Below are 19675 nucleotides of genomic sequence, written 5' to 3'. Positions count from 1 at the left end.
CACGGTTATGAACAAGTGTGATAAACAGATATAACTTGAAAACAATATTCTTTCACCCATGCGTAAATAATGCAAGTATCGAGCTCGAATTATTATTAATATTATTATTATAGTATTACTTGTGATGTATAGCTATGAAGTGTTTACATACATTTTGTATTAGTATTATAGTTATTATATCATGTGTACATACAATACGATCGCGTTGTTTGTGAGGTTATATCATGAAACATGCACTGTATACATTTATATCAGTTCAATTAATGTAAGAACCTGTATATAATTTATTCTTACCTGTACATATAATTTCTAATCCACTACGAAATTGTGAAACACACTGTAACTTCCAGAATAGTACTGGGTAGACGAGAACGATGGATACTATTCTGTACACTATGTGTTAGGGACTCTAGAATTTACGAGAAAATGTATCTTTCTAGAAGCCTGGCCAGGCACCTATATAAGGAGGCAATCTTGATGGTAACGACGAGTTATTGTTTAGTAGAGTTATGGTGTAGTAGGAGTATACTTGTGATCTCACGTTGTTGTGAAATGCAGTGGTTGCAGTCTCCAAGTTGAAGTGATAGTTGCTAAAATGGCGGCTCTGTTGATGTGTATTTTGCTAGTGACAGCAGTGATTAACGTTACGTGTGTGTTTAATTAGTAAATAGATGTGACTAAATAACTGTACCAACTGACAGCATTTTGTATGCGTCTTTGTGGATATGTTAATATCATTCAGCAGGTTACACAACATATAAACAGTTCCCTAATTCTCAAAGACATTTTAATAAAACATTTAGAAGATCTGCCATGTCAAGATATTCAATAAACTGTAGCCTATAATAAAAGTAACAATCCTCTTATAAAAATCAGTAGGTAAGGGAAGTTATTGTTTAGTAGAATTATGGTGTAGTAGGAGTATACTTGTGATCTTGTGTTGTAGAGACATGCAGTGGTTGCAGCCTCCATGTTGAAATGATAGTTGTTAAAATGGCGGCTTTGATGATGAGTGTATTCTGCACTTAAAGGGGACTCTAACCTTGTGGAGAGTTGAAAAGTCGAGACTGGCGACATTGGTACTGAAGTCTCTGATGGCACGTTCTTGACCTGTTAATAAGAGCCTCTATCTGCATCATATTAGCCTCATACAGAATGTCCTGCACGAAGCTTCCAGGATCTTGGAATCCATCCACAGGGGTGATTTGCATGTTTTTGTGAGCAACCTCTGTCAGAACACGACCATCAGCTAAAATGAGAAAAACAGTGTCCTAATTAGAAAACAAAAAGTAGTTTCAATCTAAAAGGAAATCAATATACAGTATATTAAATGAGATGTGAAACAGTGCCAAGAACATACACATCACACCCAAAGACATCAAGGAGGATATATATAATGTGAGACAAAACACAAAGAATAAATTGTTCAACAACCTTATTATTTGTTGAAGAGATAAGAAGTAATATTATTATACTAACATATTAATGATGCATGGAAGAGCTACCAATAAATTTAAAGACACACAAGGAATAACTCTTTCTCTGTTACCAAGGTAAATATCTATGAGGTAAATTAACATTCATTATATCACTGTTGCCATGGCTGTGGGCTGCCATTTATGTGAATCTCAGGAATTTTAGCTCTTTCTGAAAGCTAAGGCTTAAGGAAAAATGTGAAAGCTTTCAAACATATCCTTCTCTTTTTTTACATCAATTGGTCTAATTTGTGCGAAAGATGATTTCCATCACAGCATGGAATTCAACTAATAGTCATCATCTTGTCCCATGAAAGACAGAATAATACACCTTGCATTGTGATGACTCCTCCCTGTATCTTTGTTAACAGTTCCAAAATCGTGCATAGTTGAAAATAGCAAAATAGGGTTTTTTTCCTTTTTTCGGCACATACAACATTATCATATTATTCTGAGACCCAAACAGATACGAGTGAATAGCCCCACATCAGTGGGATCCAAACTGACTGACAGAGAAAGGCTAGAAATCAGAACATGCAGAGGTTTTTGGAGTGAAGAAGACAGGAAGGAGAGAAGCACAAACTGAACGTAGTCCACAGTAAGCTCAAATGATGGCAATGATTATGATGATCATCATCATAATGTAATCAATTTCAATTTTAAACCATCTAATTCTGTACCCATCAGTAACACTTAAAATACACTCCCATTTTAATTGTTTATTAAATAGCCTATGCTACCTTTAAAAGCAAGCAAGTTTTACATGACTGTTGTTTATATTTTGATCTAAACCATGAGATTTCCAGTTTTCATTTTTTTTAAATTTTAAATTTACAATATTTACAATATCAACAATTACATAAAACTCTAAGCTAACTTTAGCCTGGATTTGAACAGAGGCTGCCTTGAAAGCCTTTATCAACCAGTCTTTCACAATTAAGACTCTTATGATGGAGAGAGCAGTGTGACTTATGCTGATTATGACAGACTGTGTTTAAACCCAATTTAATAAAGAAACGAGAAACAGTATACCCAATACTGCAGGCCTTTTCTAAATCAATATCACCATATCATCCCTCCTTTACTCTCAGAACTTTTTCATATTTTGTCTAAAAATTAAAATGGGCACTATTCTTGATCTCCCACTTCCAAAACCAAAACACTTCCAACTTTTATTAATTCTTTTCTGCAGTATTCTAGACATTATGTTGGCAAGATGGATTATAAAAGTGATTTCTCTATAATTATTAAAGAGATTTTTCTTTTCATGAGGAGTGTGATAGCCAAGTAGCATAGTTCCTGGCTTTTCACCAAGGTGACCATGGTTCTAATAAAACCTGGTGCATGTGGGATTTTTTACATGAAAAGTCTCATCCCTGGTTTTTGAATTTCACAAAAAATTTGCAGGTCCCACAGTTATATTTACAATATCGACAGTTACATAAAACTCTAAGCTTTGTCTGGTTTGATGGCTGAATGGTCAGCACAGTGGCCTTCGGCTAATAGGATTCTGAGTTTGATTCCCAGCCAGGCCAGGGATTTTAGCCTAGTCCGGTTAATTCCTCTAGCTCAGGGGCAGAGTGATTTTAATACACATCTTCATAAACGTCACACAACCAACAGCCATGTAAACACACAATAATGAATACATTCCTCCACTTAGGGTTGGTGTCAGGTAAGGCATCTGGCCGTAAAACTGAGCTTAATCTACATTAGTGTTAACCGCAGACAATTGGGTAAAAGGCCAAGAAGAAGATAGCTGTATGGAAGTGGAAGATGGTAGATATGGCAGAGGTTACAGACATGAAGGTACCGAAGCAAGAATGAATGCTCATAGGAATAAGCGGGAACAACAGCAGGAGGGCAATGGCAATGAAGATACAAAAAGCCTATATTAGTATGAATACTTTGTATGAGGCTGAAGGCCTAAGCATGAATTGCCACAGTGGTGGGATTGGAACACAAATTAATACTAATAATAATAATAATAATAATAATAATAATAATAATAATAATAATAATAATAATAATAATAATAATTTTACAGCCTGCTAACTACTTTTATGGGTTTTCTTTTTTCGGAGATGTAGGGGAGCTGGAATTTTGTCCCACAGGAATTCTTTTACGTTTTAGTAAATCTGACGACATGAGGTTAGGGTTTATGAGCACCAGGCTGAGCTGGGACTGAACACGCCAACTTGAGTTCAGAAGGCCGGTCTGAGCTACTCGGCATGGCAACGCAAACTATGATGATAAAGAGGAGAATAACTGACTTTGCAACACAGGCTAAAAGAAGCAGGGGAATGAAAGAGACAATGGTTAGAGTTGGCTGTTAATGATTTCAAGGCAACGGGCACAGAACCAGAGGCACCCACAGAGCTAGTTACAGAGGACTACAGAGGCGTTTAGTTCATTCACACAGAGACCTGAATGCTGAAAAGCACAAGAGTCTAATGAATACATACATACATACAATATTTAAGTATATAATAATTTCTGGTAGTGGATATTATTCTCAAGAAGTTTGACGTATCCTCTTTACTGCTGTTCTCTCTTCTAATGTATATAACATAAATTACGAGTACAACCATATAAACGTTATAATTCTCATGTTAGGCCGTATTGAAATGTACGTACATACAAAGTATGTTACAAGTGTTATTTTTAATATCCACCTATTCAATACCAAGATATCTAGTAAATTAAGAATTAAATCTTATTATAAATTGTTACAAGGGACACGCTTTGCCCATATTAAGGGGCATCATCAGCTTCACACTCAAACCTGTATGGTGAATAATCAGGGTCCTGATTGTTCTTACAAATCATAAAAAGAGGATATCAATTTAGGTGTTTGTCTAACATAAAATTATTAGAATGCCCTTGGTTAAAATCGTAGTATCAAGCTGCATGTCACAAGTTCATAAGATTACACTTTCCGGAGTCAATGCGCCCAAAACCTGTTGAGGGTAGAGCAATAAACAGCTCAATCTTTATAATGAAATAGAAATGTGTTTCCTTGAATACTCCTATTGGAGGATAAGAAAAAATAAAGCTGATAAACTGTTAAAGATGTTAATTTCGTAATTTAAGATAAGACAACAGTCTTCTTAAGTAGGTAGCCGTTCAACTGTCTACAGTCTTATTTAACTGGCTTGAAGGAATGAAAGTCGAATGTATTACGATAAGATAACAGTCTCCTTTAAGTAGTTGTGGGAACAAGGAAAGGTATTTGGCTGTCTATAGTCTTATTTATCTTGCTTGAGGAGCGAAAGTTGAAGGTATATTGACGTTGATAGACCTTTTTGGTGTAAAGTCTGTAACAAGAGGAGAGTGAATGCTTAGGAAAGGTATTTTTGAAGGGAATGTGGGTGTAAAAAAGAAACATGGAGAATGTATTAAAACACTTACCCTTTCGTCTGTTTATATTTATCAACAACTAGGCTTACTGATGGGGTCTCCCGCCTCCGGTATACTAGCCAAAATATACATAGACCACCTCGAACACACCTCAATCAGCAAAATAAATGGAATATTTTTTTGGTGCAGATTTATTGATGACGTTTTTGTCATCATCGACAACAGATTAACTAATGACAACACCCTTTTGGACAGAATAACCACCACAGACCCACATATACAGTTTACAAAAGAATCTGAGAGTAACTGCAAATTAAATTATCTCGATCTGACTATTATTAGACATGAAAATCATTTGACCTTCAAAATTTATTGCAAGCCCACTCATACAATAAACACAATAAAAATAGATTCCATTCACCCCAACTCCCATAAAAAAGCAGCGTATCACAGTATGATTTACAGGGCCTTCAACATACCACTATCAAAAACAGACTTCAACGAAGAGATACATCTGATTCAGGAAAAAACAAGAAAAAATGGATACAAAAAAGAAATAGTTAATTCAATCATTCAAAAGATCAAGTCTCGACCCAAAACTAAACTATTAAAAATAGACAAACCTACGAAGGACTATGCAACCTTCACCTTCAATAACACACACATATACCCATCAACTAACATTTTCAAAAAGCACAATCTCGAAATAGCCTTCAAGACCATGCATAATAGTAATAGAATCATACATAATACCAAGACTATTAATAATAACAATAAATACCTTCGCTCTGGAGTTTACTGAATCAGCTGCAATAATTGCTTAACAAGTTACATAGGACGTACCGGTAGAAATTTTTTGTCAGATACAATGAACACATCAATGCTGTAAAGCACAATCATTTTTCGGCGATAGGTCAACATATGGTCGAATACAAACAATTTTACGAATATAGATAACGATATGAAAATATTAAATACAAACTCCAAAGGACCCTTACTCAATATTACAGAAGAACTATGCATAACAATAGATCAATATACCAACCCCAATTTCAATATTAATGAAATAACCGAAAAAACCAATATCTTATTTAACAAAATTATCCCAATTGTAAAAAATTACTATCTTAGAACAATCAACAAACAACGTCACACGCAAACCACAGCGCAGGTGACGGACACGCCTAACCCTGCCCCTACACACAAGACAACTCCCCCTACCCACCCCTCCATTCCCCTCACAGCGACAGATACTAACACTTGAAGTACACACTACAGTACACGCCAGACAGCCAGGCTGTACGCTTCTCAACCACTCAACAACAGTAAGTAACCTTTACGTATGCACACACAAGTAGACACATTCTGAACACTTATAAACTTCTAAATTTATTTAATTTACTCTTTACAGATAATTATCAATCATCACAGACCGAAAAAGAGCCACCAACAACTGTTTTTACACGGCAGTGTAATCTGCATTTAATGGTTTCAAGATTATCAACAACTCCAGCAGCACACACTCATCTTCAAATCTGTACACATTTAACAATACTAGAAAATTTGCAAGCTATATAGTGGTTGGATTTTTTGTAAATATAATGTAATGATGCAAAGTGCCCCATACGAACTCAGCAGGTTTACGTAATGATACAAGTGCCTCATACGAACTCAGCATAAACTTGCATGAATATTTATACCCTTTACTTTATAACTAGACACCTGCATCTTAAAGTGTACTTTTACCTTGTGTTGTATTTGGTGTACTTGATGTAGTTTATGCTTAATAGGTAGAGGCACCTGTTTTTCACAAAGCGCAAAATCGCAAAATTTTTGCAAAATTTTACAAATTTCGCTCAAAAACACGAAACTATTTACGTTTAAGCAAATTCGCGAAATAATTAACGAAATTATTTGGAATTGCATCATTTGAAGTTTACGACGAAGATTTGAGGCGATTTGTGGCTATAAATTCCTATAATCGATGCCACAATTGACTTTGTACCATTTCGATATATATATATTGAAAGCTACGGTATAGTATATCGATTATCGCTAAATTATCTTCCTGTGAAGCGAGAAATTTATCGTATTCATCGATCCTTGGTATTCCATTACGTGTAAACACGTCACTGTGTGTTTCCTCTTGCCTGTTGAAAATCGCCGCTGATCGGAGCTTTTAATTTTCTATTTTGTGCTCAGTTTATTAAAATGGTTGTGACAGTTTTTGACCGAGAAAGAGAATAATTTGCATCAGAAGGATTTTACGTGTTTGACAAAACTAGAAAGATACTGATGTGCAAATACTGCAATGTGCGAATTGAGTGGCAGAGAAAGGACACATGCCTGAAACATATTAATAACAGAGTTTCACATAAGAAGAACAAGGAGAAGGCGCTAACGACGACAGGCATTAGAAGACAAGCTAGTCCCACAGACACTAGTTCAGGAGCAAAACGAGCGAAATACGATAAAGACGCATTCATTTTATCTACAACTCGAGCTTTTATGGAGGCAAATATTCCACTGGAAAAAGTTGATCATCCGAAGCTGAGAGAGTGGATGGAGAAATATATACCAGGTTTGTGCAATACTATAAATTTTTTCTGAGGAAGAGATGTGAGGTTATATTTTTCTGATAACTTTGTACGGTTATTATAGTTTTCTTGTTTAATGATACTTAGGCCTAGATAATGCATGCTAGATCCCTCATTTACTTACAATTATAAATCATTAAATTAATTCAAATGTCAGATAGCCCCTAATATTAGGCCTATTGATTTTTTTAAGGTGCTGGAGACTTGCCCATAGCTGGAAGATTGAGGGAAGGTTCTGTACCTCGAATCATCAAAGAGGAGGAGGAAAGATGAAAAGGAGCTGTGAAAGATGAGAGAGTTTCAATTCTTTGTGATGAAACTACTGATAAAAAAAAGGACAATGTGTATTTATGGTTCTGATAAAAGTGCTTAGTTGTGGCGATAATACAGTTCAGAAGTTATTTGTAGGAGGAGTGAAAGTGATTGCAAATGCTAATGCTACAGAATGTTCACAAGCAATTATGAGTGTAATTCACAAACTTGAAATTCGGTACCAGAATGTAGTTTCTATAACTTCAGATTCAGCACGTTGCTTGGGCAAGTGTATAAACACAATTAGGGTTCTAGTTTCAGACGGGTTGGTACACATGCAGTGCTGGGCTCATAAACTGAATTTGGTGGGCAGTGTGTAGGCCGTGGAACTTAGTGCTTTGAACCAATGTGTTGTACAGGCAAAACACATCTTCCTTAATACACAAAAGAGAAAGCATGCATACATTCAATTCCTGAAGCAGAAATATGAAGACGAACCCACTAAAGCTAAACTTTTCCCTATTCCTGTGATCACCAGGTGGAACTCGTGGTTTAAAAGTGTTGAGTACCTCGGAGAATATCTTCATGATCTAGTAGACTTTGTTGAAACTATTGAAGACGAGAGTGTTGCTGTGAACTATTTCAAAGCCTTGACCCCAAATGAAGTAACAATAATTCATTACCTAGCTATTTTTCTTGTTGAGCATTGCTCAAAATGTTGTAACTTGCTGCCCACATTAGAGAGTTCCAACATGCCATTAATTCACGTACTTAAGTCTAAGCTTAGTGACCTTTCAAAGGGCTTTAAATTACTAGAGGACGCATTTTTTTTTTTTTTTTTTCGAGAAAACCTTGGATAAACTTTCCAAACTACCTAAACCAATGCAGACACAATTAACATCTTTGTTTCAATCTGTAGGTAGAGCAAGCCTGAAAAAGCTGAACCAATTAATATAGTTTGACATAGGAAAGTTTATCATTTCTTCTCTTGGTAAACTGTTTGATCCAAGAAGCATAATGGAAGGGGATTTAGATAATGGTGAACTCTCTTGTCTAATAAAACAAATTCCCATCTTACGAGGACTTTCAATGTCAGAATACCTTGAACCATACACTGTGTTTAGGGATCTAGTTACTAGTTCATGTAGAGCAGGTAGAGATATTGATGTGATTGCCATTCTTCTTTCCCTGAAACCAGAATAAGAGCATTTTGTGGAAGCTGCAGTGAAGGCTTTATGGATCCCTGTCAGTAATGTTGATAGTGAGAGGGCATTCTCAACGTATTGTAATGTAATGTCTGACAGGCGAACAGCTCTGACACCCAGTAATATGGAACTTGTGGTATCTCCGTCTTTTTCAGAGTGATGTGTAAATTATGTACTTAGGCTAGGCCATACTTGTTAGTGATAGCTGATACAATTTTTTCAAACTTCCATGTTTTGATATAATGTGTAATATTGTGTTTTAAGCAGAAGTGTAACTCATGTATTTATATACTTATGCAAAAATACAATATTGTTATACTGCAAATATGCAATCAACTAAGTTTATATAGCTGAAAAGTGGAAATAAAATTTTGCGAAATTATTGACGAAATAAAATAAAAGTAGCTAAAAGTATACCGAAATAACTGTAAAAAAATGACAAAATTAGGCAAAAATTTTCAACACAAACAGGTGCCTCTATTAATAGGTCATTTAACATAAGCTTTAGGTTACCTGACATACCATTATTATGAGCGTAATACTATTCACTTAAAAAATGTCAATTCAGCTTCTGACACACTTTCTTTCATCTGACAAAGTATAAAGCCTAGATGCAATACATTACAAGAATATAACAAAGCTGAACTCGAGCACATTATCTTTTTACATCAGACGAATCATAATAACGAAAGATGACAAAGTTGTTTTAAGAACATGTTTTACCCGTAAAACTTGCACGGTAATAGAATATATGTACATAGAAATATTTTTATCATGTATTGTGATCTTTTTAATGTGTTTAAATAGTTATCATTTTAATATGTGTATTAAGTCTTCAAACAGACTCAAGTATACAAATATTGGACTAACCACTCTGAAACATGACTACTTGATGACTGTCAAATACAATCTTTTCAACTGGCAAGGCATAACACTTAAGAATATGTAATCTAATGTAAATGTACAAGGCAGCTGAAGATGACTTTGTGAGGAGTCGAAACCAGTTCTGTTATTAAGAAATTTAATAAATAAGTATTGATCAGATGGATCTTTCTTTTCTTTCTATGATATATGGTAGATATCAATACGGAACATAATGAAATTAATTAATCAAGATGCCATGGTTACTCAAAGCATTTTAAGTTAGTTGCGACAATATTTTACCTCAAATTTTTTCCTCTCGAATGGCCTGTCGTGGCATAAGTGGCGGGAAGCATAAAATGTCGCAAACGTAAATTTGAGGATTTTAATACATTGTGAGCATAGGAAATCTCAGGGGACCAACAAAAAATGTTGTAAAAGACAGGAATACGTAAAAGCCGGGAGCGTAAAAGGAGGGCAATACTCCCCTTTAAATTTAACTGTTTGTTAGTTTTATCTCACAATGTGGGATGAATCCTATTATTCGAGTAGATACAATATTTAGAAAAGATGGCACAAGGCCTGAGATTTTACATTTTCTACCTTCTGCGAGCCGTGCATTAAAAAATACCCCTCAACAACTGTGCTCTAAATAGCTATTTAAACCATTCAGTTAGACTACCGATTTAAAATTAAAGCACACGCAAGAAAAAAAAAAAAAAAATCTCTCAAACATTTTAAATAGTGTGCTACAAGACTTAACGTTGAAGGTGACCCCACAGTTTATGAAACTTTCAGTTTCTCATCAATATAACTGCAATTCAAGCTTTGAACAATGACTGAAATATTTTAACCACAAAAGATGAAATTCATATGGTTTAAATTCCATGTACAATTTCAAGTTAATCTATTTACCACCAAATGATTCAAAATCACTTGAAAGAATAGTGTGCTTGAATATTATCAGCTTCAAACATTCAAATGTAAATTTTCAAAGCTAAAAAAATCCTTAATATTATTTTAAAAACACAGACAATTCTATCATGTTAGTTTTATGAGGGGAACTCACCATAAAATCTGCACGTGACAGGGAATGGTCGAAGAGGTCCACTTCCATCAACATCTATACTAACTTCCGCTTGCTGACCAACAGCGTTTGTGTTCTTGTAAGCCACACATGATAGAGGATTTAGAGCTGACAAAAAAAAAAAAAAAAAGTTAGATTAGTAAATAATAATAATAATAATAATAATAATAATAATAATAATAATAATAATAATAATAATAATAATAATAATAACAACAATAACAACAACAACAACAATCAAGCACATTGGACAGAGGGCCAAAATAGGTTAATATTCTAAACTTTAACTTTCCGATGATTAGTAAAGCTACATTATAAATAGAACAAGAAAGGACAAAAAATCTGTAGGTTATTTCTCAATGTACTCTTAAAAAATAGGACACAGGTTGACATAACGCTACGTATTCAGAGGAATTTAAAGAATCGCACAAATTACGTTCGAATAGGAAAATTACCTAAATATCCAGAGGATATGCCTTGATGGATCAGAAGTGAAGGTTGTAGATTCAATCCCAAGTGAAGATGCCAATTTTTGAAGGAAGGGAGAAATCTTGGCAATTCATATTACAGGTATACGGTAGATATGTCATGTTAAAAAACCATTGGTGTAACACACTGTGTCACCCAACAAAATTAATTTAACTTTAGGAACCAGATGGCAGCAAATTAGAATATTCAAATGGTATGCAAACTTTCTAAACTTTAAGACCTGCAACCCAGTAACTGAGGCTATAGATTATTATTAATCCTTTGAGCCAGTATTTGAATGCTACATTAATCTGTACAGGTGGTAATTAAATTCACTATGATTCTGCATTCTGTGAGTTGATACAACACACAATATAAATTCAGAACCAAAATTTAACATGATTTTCAGAGAATTTAAGACTACTTCAGCTCATGTTTTGGTGCAGTATGCCAGAAAATCCCACGATTCATTTCTCTGCGGTAGTGGCATAAAAAAAAATACATCGATAGATACTTCATAATAGGATATAATCGTTTACAACATATACAATAAGTTTCTTCCTACTCTGATTATTATAGGTCCAGCATTGTGCAGAAATCTTCAAAATGTTATTCCATGCAAAGTCTAACTTCGAACTCATAACACGAGTAGACAGGCTTTTCATACAATTTTCTTTGCAGCAAATGAAATTCCCCATACAGCTATTACAGCGGAGACCCCACAGAACATCTTCTGTTTCACCTCCTGAGTAAACTACAAATAACCATAAACACATACATGTTCTTCCCCCCCATCAGAATACATGACCTTGACTGCATATACGTTTGTCTCGGGTAGGTTAGTAACTTTGTCTTTAAAGAATAATAGAAATGCATCTAATACATTTTTCAAGTCCTACTGAGGCTCCAGTTGACCCGTGAAAGGTACGAGAGCCTCCTTTTTTTTTTTTTTTTTTCCCAAGGTCCAATCAGTCACGAAATTAAAACCACAGTGAGAATTCAATGAGGTGTTGCACAAATGTGTTGTGTAGTGTCTCTAGTATGCCCGTTGACCGTGTCACGTTGCACTTGTCAGTTCCGAGTTTCCCGCCAAGTGTGAAGTGCGTGCTGTCATTCGATTTCTTCATGCCATGGAGTGCAATGCAGCTGAAATTCATCAACGAATGAGTAATGTGTACGGTGAAACTTTCATGAGTAACAGCAGAGTACGGCAATGTGCAGGAACTTTGAAGCAGCACCTACAGACTTCATGATGCATGCTGTCAGGGAAGGAAGAGAGTGTCAACCAATGATCTTGTTTAGAGAGTGGATCAGGCAATACAAGAAAATCGTTGGTTCACAATTTCTGTGTTGAGTGAATAGTTTCCCCAAAATGTCAACCTCAGTTCTCTATATCAACGTGAGAGAGAGACTTCAGTACTGCAAACTCTGTGTGAGATGGGTTCTCAAGATGCTGTCCAACCATCACTAAACACAGCAAATGGGTGCCGCCTTAACATTTCTCCAGTGCTACCATGCTGAAGGAGAAGATTTTTTTAAACAAAACTGTCGCAGGGGACGAAAATGAAATTTTGAACATTTTGAAAATGAAGAAACAAAAGAGCAATCCAAACAGTGGATGCATTCTTATTCCCTGAGTAAACCAAAGAAGTGCAGGCGAACCTTCTCCATCAGAAAGCATATGGCTACTGTCTTCTGAGACCAAAAATGAGTTTTGTTTGGTGGGATTCATGGAACGTGGCACAACCATCACTGCAGCCTCATACAGTGTGACTCTTCAAAGTCTACGAAGGGCAATTCAGAACAAGCGAAGAGGGTCATCAGGCATTGTCCTTCTTCATGACAATGCTAAGCCACACACTGCTGTTGCAGCAAAGACGCTCCAGCGTTTTTGATGGAAAGTGTTTGATCACCCACCATACAGCCCGGACTTGGCTCCCTCTGATTTTCACCTCTTTGCTCACGTGAAACGCTGGCTAGGAGGACAGCATTTTGGTACAGACAACGAGCTGCACACCACAGTAGAGAAGTGGCTGAAAGCACAGGTGGCTGCCTTCTATGACGAGGGTGTGGGAAAGTTGGTACCACGCTATGACAAATGTCATGTCGGAGTGGTGACTATGTAGAGAAGTAGCTGGATGGTGTACCTACATATCGCAAATAAAACATTTTTGATTTTCACTGTGGTTTTAATTTTGCGACTGATCGGACCTTGGAAAAAACAACCCTCGGATTTAGTGCGCAATTTATGTTGTGGCAAGTCCACTATAAACTTGACACAGCAGGTCTTGTTACTGGATATACAGGCATAAAATTAATATCGTCAACATCTCTTCAACCCTCTTCTACTGGCCACTTCCTGAACTGTTACTTTCATTACTTCCTGCCCAGCTTTCTACATTGGCTTAACTAGCAATACATTAGCTAAGCATATATGTGGTCACCCCAGTACCTGCAATACCCCCAACATAGATTTTCCTGTCCCCATCCAGACCAGGCATCATCAAACCACATTTGATGAATGCTTCACAGATAAAGTCCTGAAACATTTATCCCCTACTTCCCACCCTCTCGCCCCTAATAGATTCCGAAGTGGGACGTCAACTGGTGCTCAGGTTCAGGGAAGCACCCAACCTTAACATTAGATAACTGCTCCTTTCTTCCATTATCTTGTCCGTTTGTCTGCCCACACCTCACACAGCATCTACCAGGACGTATTTTAATTTAGTTTATACTTTCTACAGTAGGTGGGAGTAGCTGACTATGGTCTTTTTATACTGAGTTTAGTTCATTGCATACAGTGATTGGATACTTTGCTCAAATTCAATGATATCAGCGAGATTTCCAGCACTTCCAATATTGATCCAGACATGACAGGAAGATCGAAATAATACAAGAAATGCATATTTAAGATGATAGTTAATGAGATATGAAGCTTTAAACATCGTGCTGTGTCAGACATACATTTACTGTTTTTTGAACTGCCTGTGTAATGAGCCAGTGCTGGACATACAGTGTACATTAATCCTACTCAAAAAGTTAATATCCACAAGAGAAATGTGCTTGCCTGCCTAGAAAAAAAAATAGTAAAGAACTAAAGTTCTACAATGGGCCACTAGCACACAAATTTATTCTAAACTGTAGGTATTAGCAATTTAGCAACTGCTGTAAATATTGCATTACTTACATGTGTGGCACACAGCCCCTGAATATCCTGTGTCCCTACAATCACAGAAGAATTCATTGGAGTTCTGCTTGCATAGACCTTCATGTTTACATGGATTTGGATTACATCTATCAATCATTTGGCATGAATCAAATATGACTTCATTTTTACAACAATATTCCTGTGGAAAAACCAAGTATATGTTAACAAGAGCACAATGTATGCAGTATGCACCATACAAAATCTTTACACCCTATAAAGCTATTCTTAACACTCTTAAAAGTACAGTGAGGTTATAATGTGGAAGAGTACAAGACCAGAAAGCCTTCCTCAGAAGCTTTGCATTTATTACAATACCATCTTAAACTTCATGATGCTGACCATTCTCTCAAAATGCTGGACACACATGTTTAGAAACTGAATGGGCAGGAATCAACTAGGCATTAATTAATGGCAGTAGAAATTTTAATATTAATGGAACTGTCATGAAAATAGCGAGTACATTAAAAATGTCATTATGTAGGATTTTAACTTTTCTACACCGGTAGTACAGACAGTGGCCATAGGAGAGTATGTGCAGCAATAGCAAAGAGAGTCAACCGTTTGTTAGAGAGCAAGTACAAGTACACGTTGCTGCAGTGATGAAGTGTGGTATTCCATTGCTCTATTTAGAAATCGTGGCCTATAGTGAAGGAAAAGAATGGCACAACTTATCTGGAGGCAATAAAAAATTGTTACGCTAAGCTAGTGACCACAGGTTCAGGCAGGATGCAGGAAGAAGGGCTATCTACCCATGTCTTGATCTTAGAACGCGACAATTGTGCTGGATATATTTAACTGCAATCTGACTAAATCAACACGTCAAGCAGTATGTGAAAGTGGACTCTCAAAGTACATGATAAACACAATATTAGAGGAGAAATTGAATTTCCATCTATCAAAACCCCAACACATCCAGGAGCTGGCACTTGAATATTGCGACTGTAGAATGGAGTGCGGGGATTGAAGTTGGGTAGGCATGAGGATTGGCCTCGACTGTTATGTCAATAGTTTTGTCAGGCACATAATTGCTATTACTGGGTGGCACACGATCCTGGGATAATGCTGGAGAAGATGCAGAATGACTGCTACAAATGCCAAGGGCAATATACTCTGCAAGACACCATTGCGAAGGCCACCTTCAGATGTTTGAAAACTTAGGACCCACAGCTGTCGAGTTAGGAAGAAAATGCATATGATTTTTTTTTTTTTAATGCAAATAATTTGAATTTTAAGTTAACTTGGTGGGTTCCATTTTTTAACACGACTAATAGCTCAGGCACTATACAGATAAGAAATGTGTTCCACCTATCAATACTTATTTATTATAAATGGATTTACATTAGTACTGGTTTCGGCCTTCCATGCCATCATCAGCTAGTACATTATTATATTACAGCCATTAGACAATATCACAAAGATGTTACTATGTTTAGATCATCCGGATGTCTAATGGACATGAAAATAAAATATATTGTAGTAAAACCAATGTACACTCAATAGGTTTTAATTTATTGTAGCCTTCATTACAACATGATCATAGATATTTTAACCCCACACTACTACAATATATTTTATTTTCATCCCCATTAGACATCCAGATGATCTAAACATAATAACATCTTTGTGATACTGTCTAATGGCTGTAATATTATAATGTACTAGCTGATGATGGCCGTGGAAGGCCGAAACCGGTACTAATGTAAATCCATTTATAATAAATAAGTATTGGTAGGTGGAACACATGTCTTATCTGTATAGTGCATCCAATCAATACAGAAAATGAAACTTATAAATAATAATAATAATAATAATAATAATAATAATAATAATAATAATAATAATAATAATAATAATAATAATAATAGCTCAGGTGGCGTACTCTCTTTTAAGGGTTTTCAATGACCAAGATTTCTGACTTGCTCTACTTTTTTTTAAATATCTGCTTCCTTGATAAGCTATCATAATATATAGCCTATAATAATCAAGAACAAATAAACTTTCTAATAACGAAAGAATTAGTGAAATCGATTGAGTGCTTCCTGAGATTATCTCACACATGTGAACAAACTCTCAAACTTTTTTTGTTATAATGTTAGTATAGATAAAACCAAATTGATTTTTTCAATCATAATCCTAGAGAGTATTTAGTATCGTAATCACTTTTAAAATGAAATATACCCGTAATGAGAAAGAAAATTTTGTCACACAATTAAAAACGAGTTCTCCATAATTTGTAAAGTAGTTTTGAACAACAGGAAATAAATATCCACAGCCTGTTTCCAGTCATCTGACTTGGTCTGGAATTGAATGAATGAAGCCCCTATCTAACGGTGAGGATAGGAATTGAGTTGGTTGCTGAAGCCTGTCGCACTCATCTGGGACAATTATTAATGACTGGCAGATGAAATGAAATATTGGAATGTGCTGCCGGAATTAAAGACGACAGGGAACACCGGATTATGCAGAGAAAAGACTGTCCCACCTCCACTCGGTACAGCACAAATCTTGCATAGAGTGACTGGGATTTGAACCATGGAACCCAGCGGTGAGCGGATGGCGTGCAGCCACCTGAGCCATTGAGGCTCTGTACACCAAGAATAACATTAAAATTGAAATAATGTAGTAAGTTCAATATTTTCTCAACCACTATCAGTCTTAATAGCTGGAGATGTCATAAAAAAAGAACTTGACTGTAACTGCAAAAATTCTATACTTACTTCCTCTGTCCAGTCTGTAGGCAGTTTGTAGTTTCCATCAATGCTAATCATTCGCATGCAACCCACAAATCCTGGGAAACCATACAACCCACCTGTAAAAACAAATTAATAATAACAAGAAGAAATCAATGTATTCAATAATTCAACAGTTCTTTAGAGATCACAAAATGATTAACTACAACTACAGGTTTTATTTATTGTACGGCTTTTAGTGCCAGGAGTAGGAGATGTTCGGCTCACCTGGTGCAGATCTTTATATTTGACTCCTATGGGCGACCTGCACGTTTGGGTGTGGGATGAGGAGGAGGAGGTAGGGAGAGGGTGAAACCTGGTGTCGGCACATAGCCTACTCCTGTCAAATAACACCAAGAGGCCTGCTCAAGGAATTTGACGGACAAATCACCATCAACAGCATCATATGCTGTCACTCCATATGAAGACTGTGGAGAACTTAGCAGGAGTACAAGTACTCATTCAATTATACTGATTTGCGTCGTATATTTTTATATACGTACTTAACTTCCCGCAACCGTGACAAATTCTGGACCTTCAAAACATTCTCCACTCTACTTTGGCGTTTGACCGCAGCGCATGACCTTGAATGTGCCGCGCTGATCACCAGGAGCTGGCGGCTTTCTACTACAAATCTATTCGTCTGCGACTTCAATTTATTTTTGATCTTCGTATGTTAGTTGATAGTGTTGTGACTTTGTGCATGACAGAATGTGGTGTCGTGTCTTTGTGCCTATCAGAGTGTGAAACTGACCTCCAATATTCATAAACATTGTACATGTTTTTACGGCTGATGATGACCTGGACTAAGGTCGAAACCGGTCCCATTTAAATAAGAATGTAATTACTACATTTCTTTCTTTTAAGTATTGAATAGGTTGAACCTCCTTTTCAATTATTTAATTTTTAACATCAATAATTTCAATACGGAACAATGAAATTTTTATCTTTAAAAATTTTTTATCTTTAAACAATCTAGAGATTTCGTATTGTATACCACTACCTCTCCTTCCTTGCCAGCCAACATTCTCAAGGCAACATTTTTCTTCCACCAATGGGACTTGAACCAGCTATCCACAGCATTAAACCATACAGCCTTGACGTCTTAACTATAATAGTCATTAGGAAAGTGCAACTACCAGTAAGGAGCTATCCAACAATGAATATAACAGAAAATGGTTCTGCTGAAGTAGTGTGATGCCTGAGCATGTTTAAATTCTTACCCATATTTAAATATTCATTAATTCTGAACCCCACTAATGTAACTAAAAATCTTTCCAGTCTATTGAACAGGATTTACAACCCATTAACTACTTTTACAGTACGCCTGTGTACTGGAATTTAGTCCCACAGGAATTATTTTACGTGCCAGTAAATCTATCAACAGGAGGCTGACGTATTTGGACACCTTCAAATACCACCAGACTGAGCCAAGTTCGAACCTGCCAAGTTGGCCTCTAGCAAATGGAAGCATTGTTCGAATATGTATGCCAGTGTACAAAAGAAACAAGCACCACTGACACATTGATTTCTTTGTACAATTTTTTCTGTGATAATTTTTCTCTTCCGTAAACATTTCTCCTTATTAGCGAGGTGAAATCCGTAATAATTATGGGCAATCCATAATAGTTAGTACATATTAAAAGATTTTGAAACACTGCGCATTGTAAATGGAACATTAAGAAGATACGAGTAACTGTCTAATTTATATTATTATTATTATTATTATTATTATTATTATTATTGGCCACATTCGACCACTTGAGTCTTCCATGTACATTTCTTCTTTGAAAGTTGTACTGTTTGTTTCTTCTTATCTGCCCAGTATTTCTTCATTCGTTCTGATCGCAGCGTTCTTAATTTGTTTGAAATCTCTACAGGCCTTCTGTGCATCATTTCAGTTGAAAATTTGTGATTCTTAAGAAGGGTGGTAATTTTAATCTTGTTCTCTGCATCAATAATTTCGAGTCCAACTGTTATTATTATTCTTTAATTTAATTTTGATTTAACGAGAACAAGGCAATTACAAATTAATGCGGAAAATTATTATCTACAGGCATTTAATTTTACTATCAAAATAAAGACCTGGAATTACGTTACTCTCTCTCTCAAAATACTACTCATTGCGTATGACTCGTGCCACGACTATATCAGTCTTGAATTGAAAGCTTAATTTTGACGTGACAAGTAATTTCCCTGTGTTTTCCCCGTATATTTTCTGCATTTTTATTTCCCCGTTTTCCCAGAAAACAGGTACCCTGTGTATGACATGTTACAAAAATGGAAAAAGAATAGTGGAGGATTGTACAAATAGGTATTGTAATGACAATAAGTGTTCCATAGTAGTACTGTGCCCGCTAGCCTAGTCGTCTAGTCCTCCAATACCATTGGCTGGAAGCCGGTCAATAAAGAAAGTCATAAAATGTTGCCTGA

At 35.9% G+C, this 19675-nt stretch overlaps 1 protein-coding gene across 1 annotated transcript in view; it reads right to left on the bottom strand.

The window, feature by feature from the left end:
- The window catches only part of Nrx-IV (neurexin-4), a 283385-nt gene that overhangs the window by 131988 nt on the left and 131722 nt on the right, over positions 1 to 19675 (bottom strand). Inside the window, exons 10-13 of the mRNA XM_067142634.2 lie at positions 17231 to 17322; positions 14493 to 14652; positions 10820 to 10945; positions 1043 to 1249 (exon numbers count right to left, since the gene is read on the bottom strand). Of these exons, the coding sequence (XP_066998735.1) occupies positions 1043 to 1249; positions 10820 to 10945; positions 14493 to 14652; positions 17231 to 17322 (585 nt within the window). The remainder of the gene's footprint in view (positions 1 to 1042; positions 1250 to 10819; positions 10946 to 14492; positions 14653 to 17230; positions 17323 to 19675) is intronic.

Source organism: Anabrus simplex, chromosome 3 (assembly GCF_040414725.1).
Source record: "Anabrus simplex isolate iqAnaSimp1 chromosome 3, ASM4041472v1, whole genome shotgun sequence".
Classification (NCBI taxonomy): Eukaryota; Metazoa; Arthropoda; class Insecta; order Orthoptera; family Tettigoniidae; genus Anabrus; species Anabrus simplex.
This window is presented reverse-complemented; position numbering and strand designations above follow the sequence as displayed.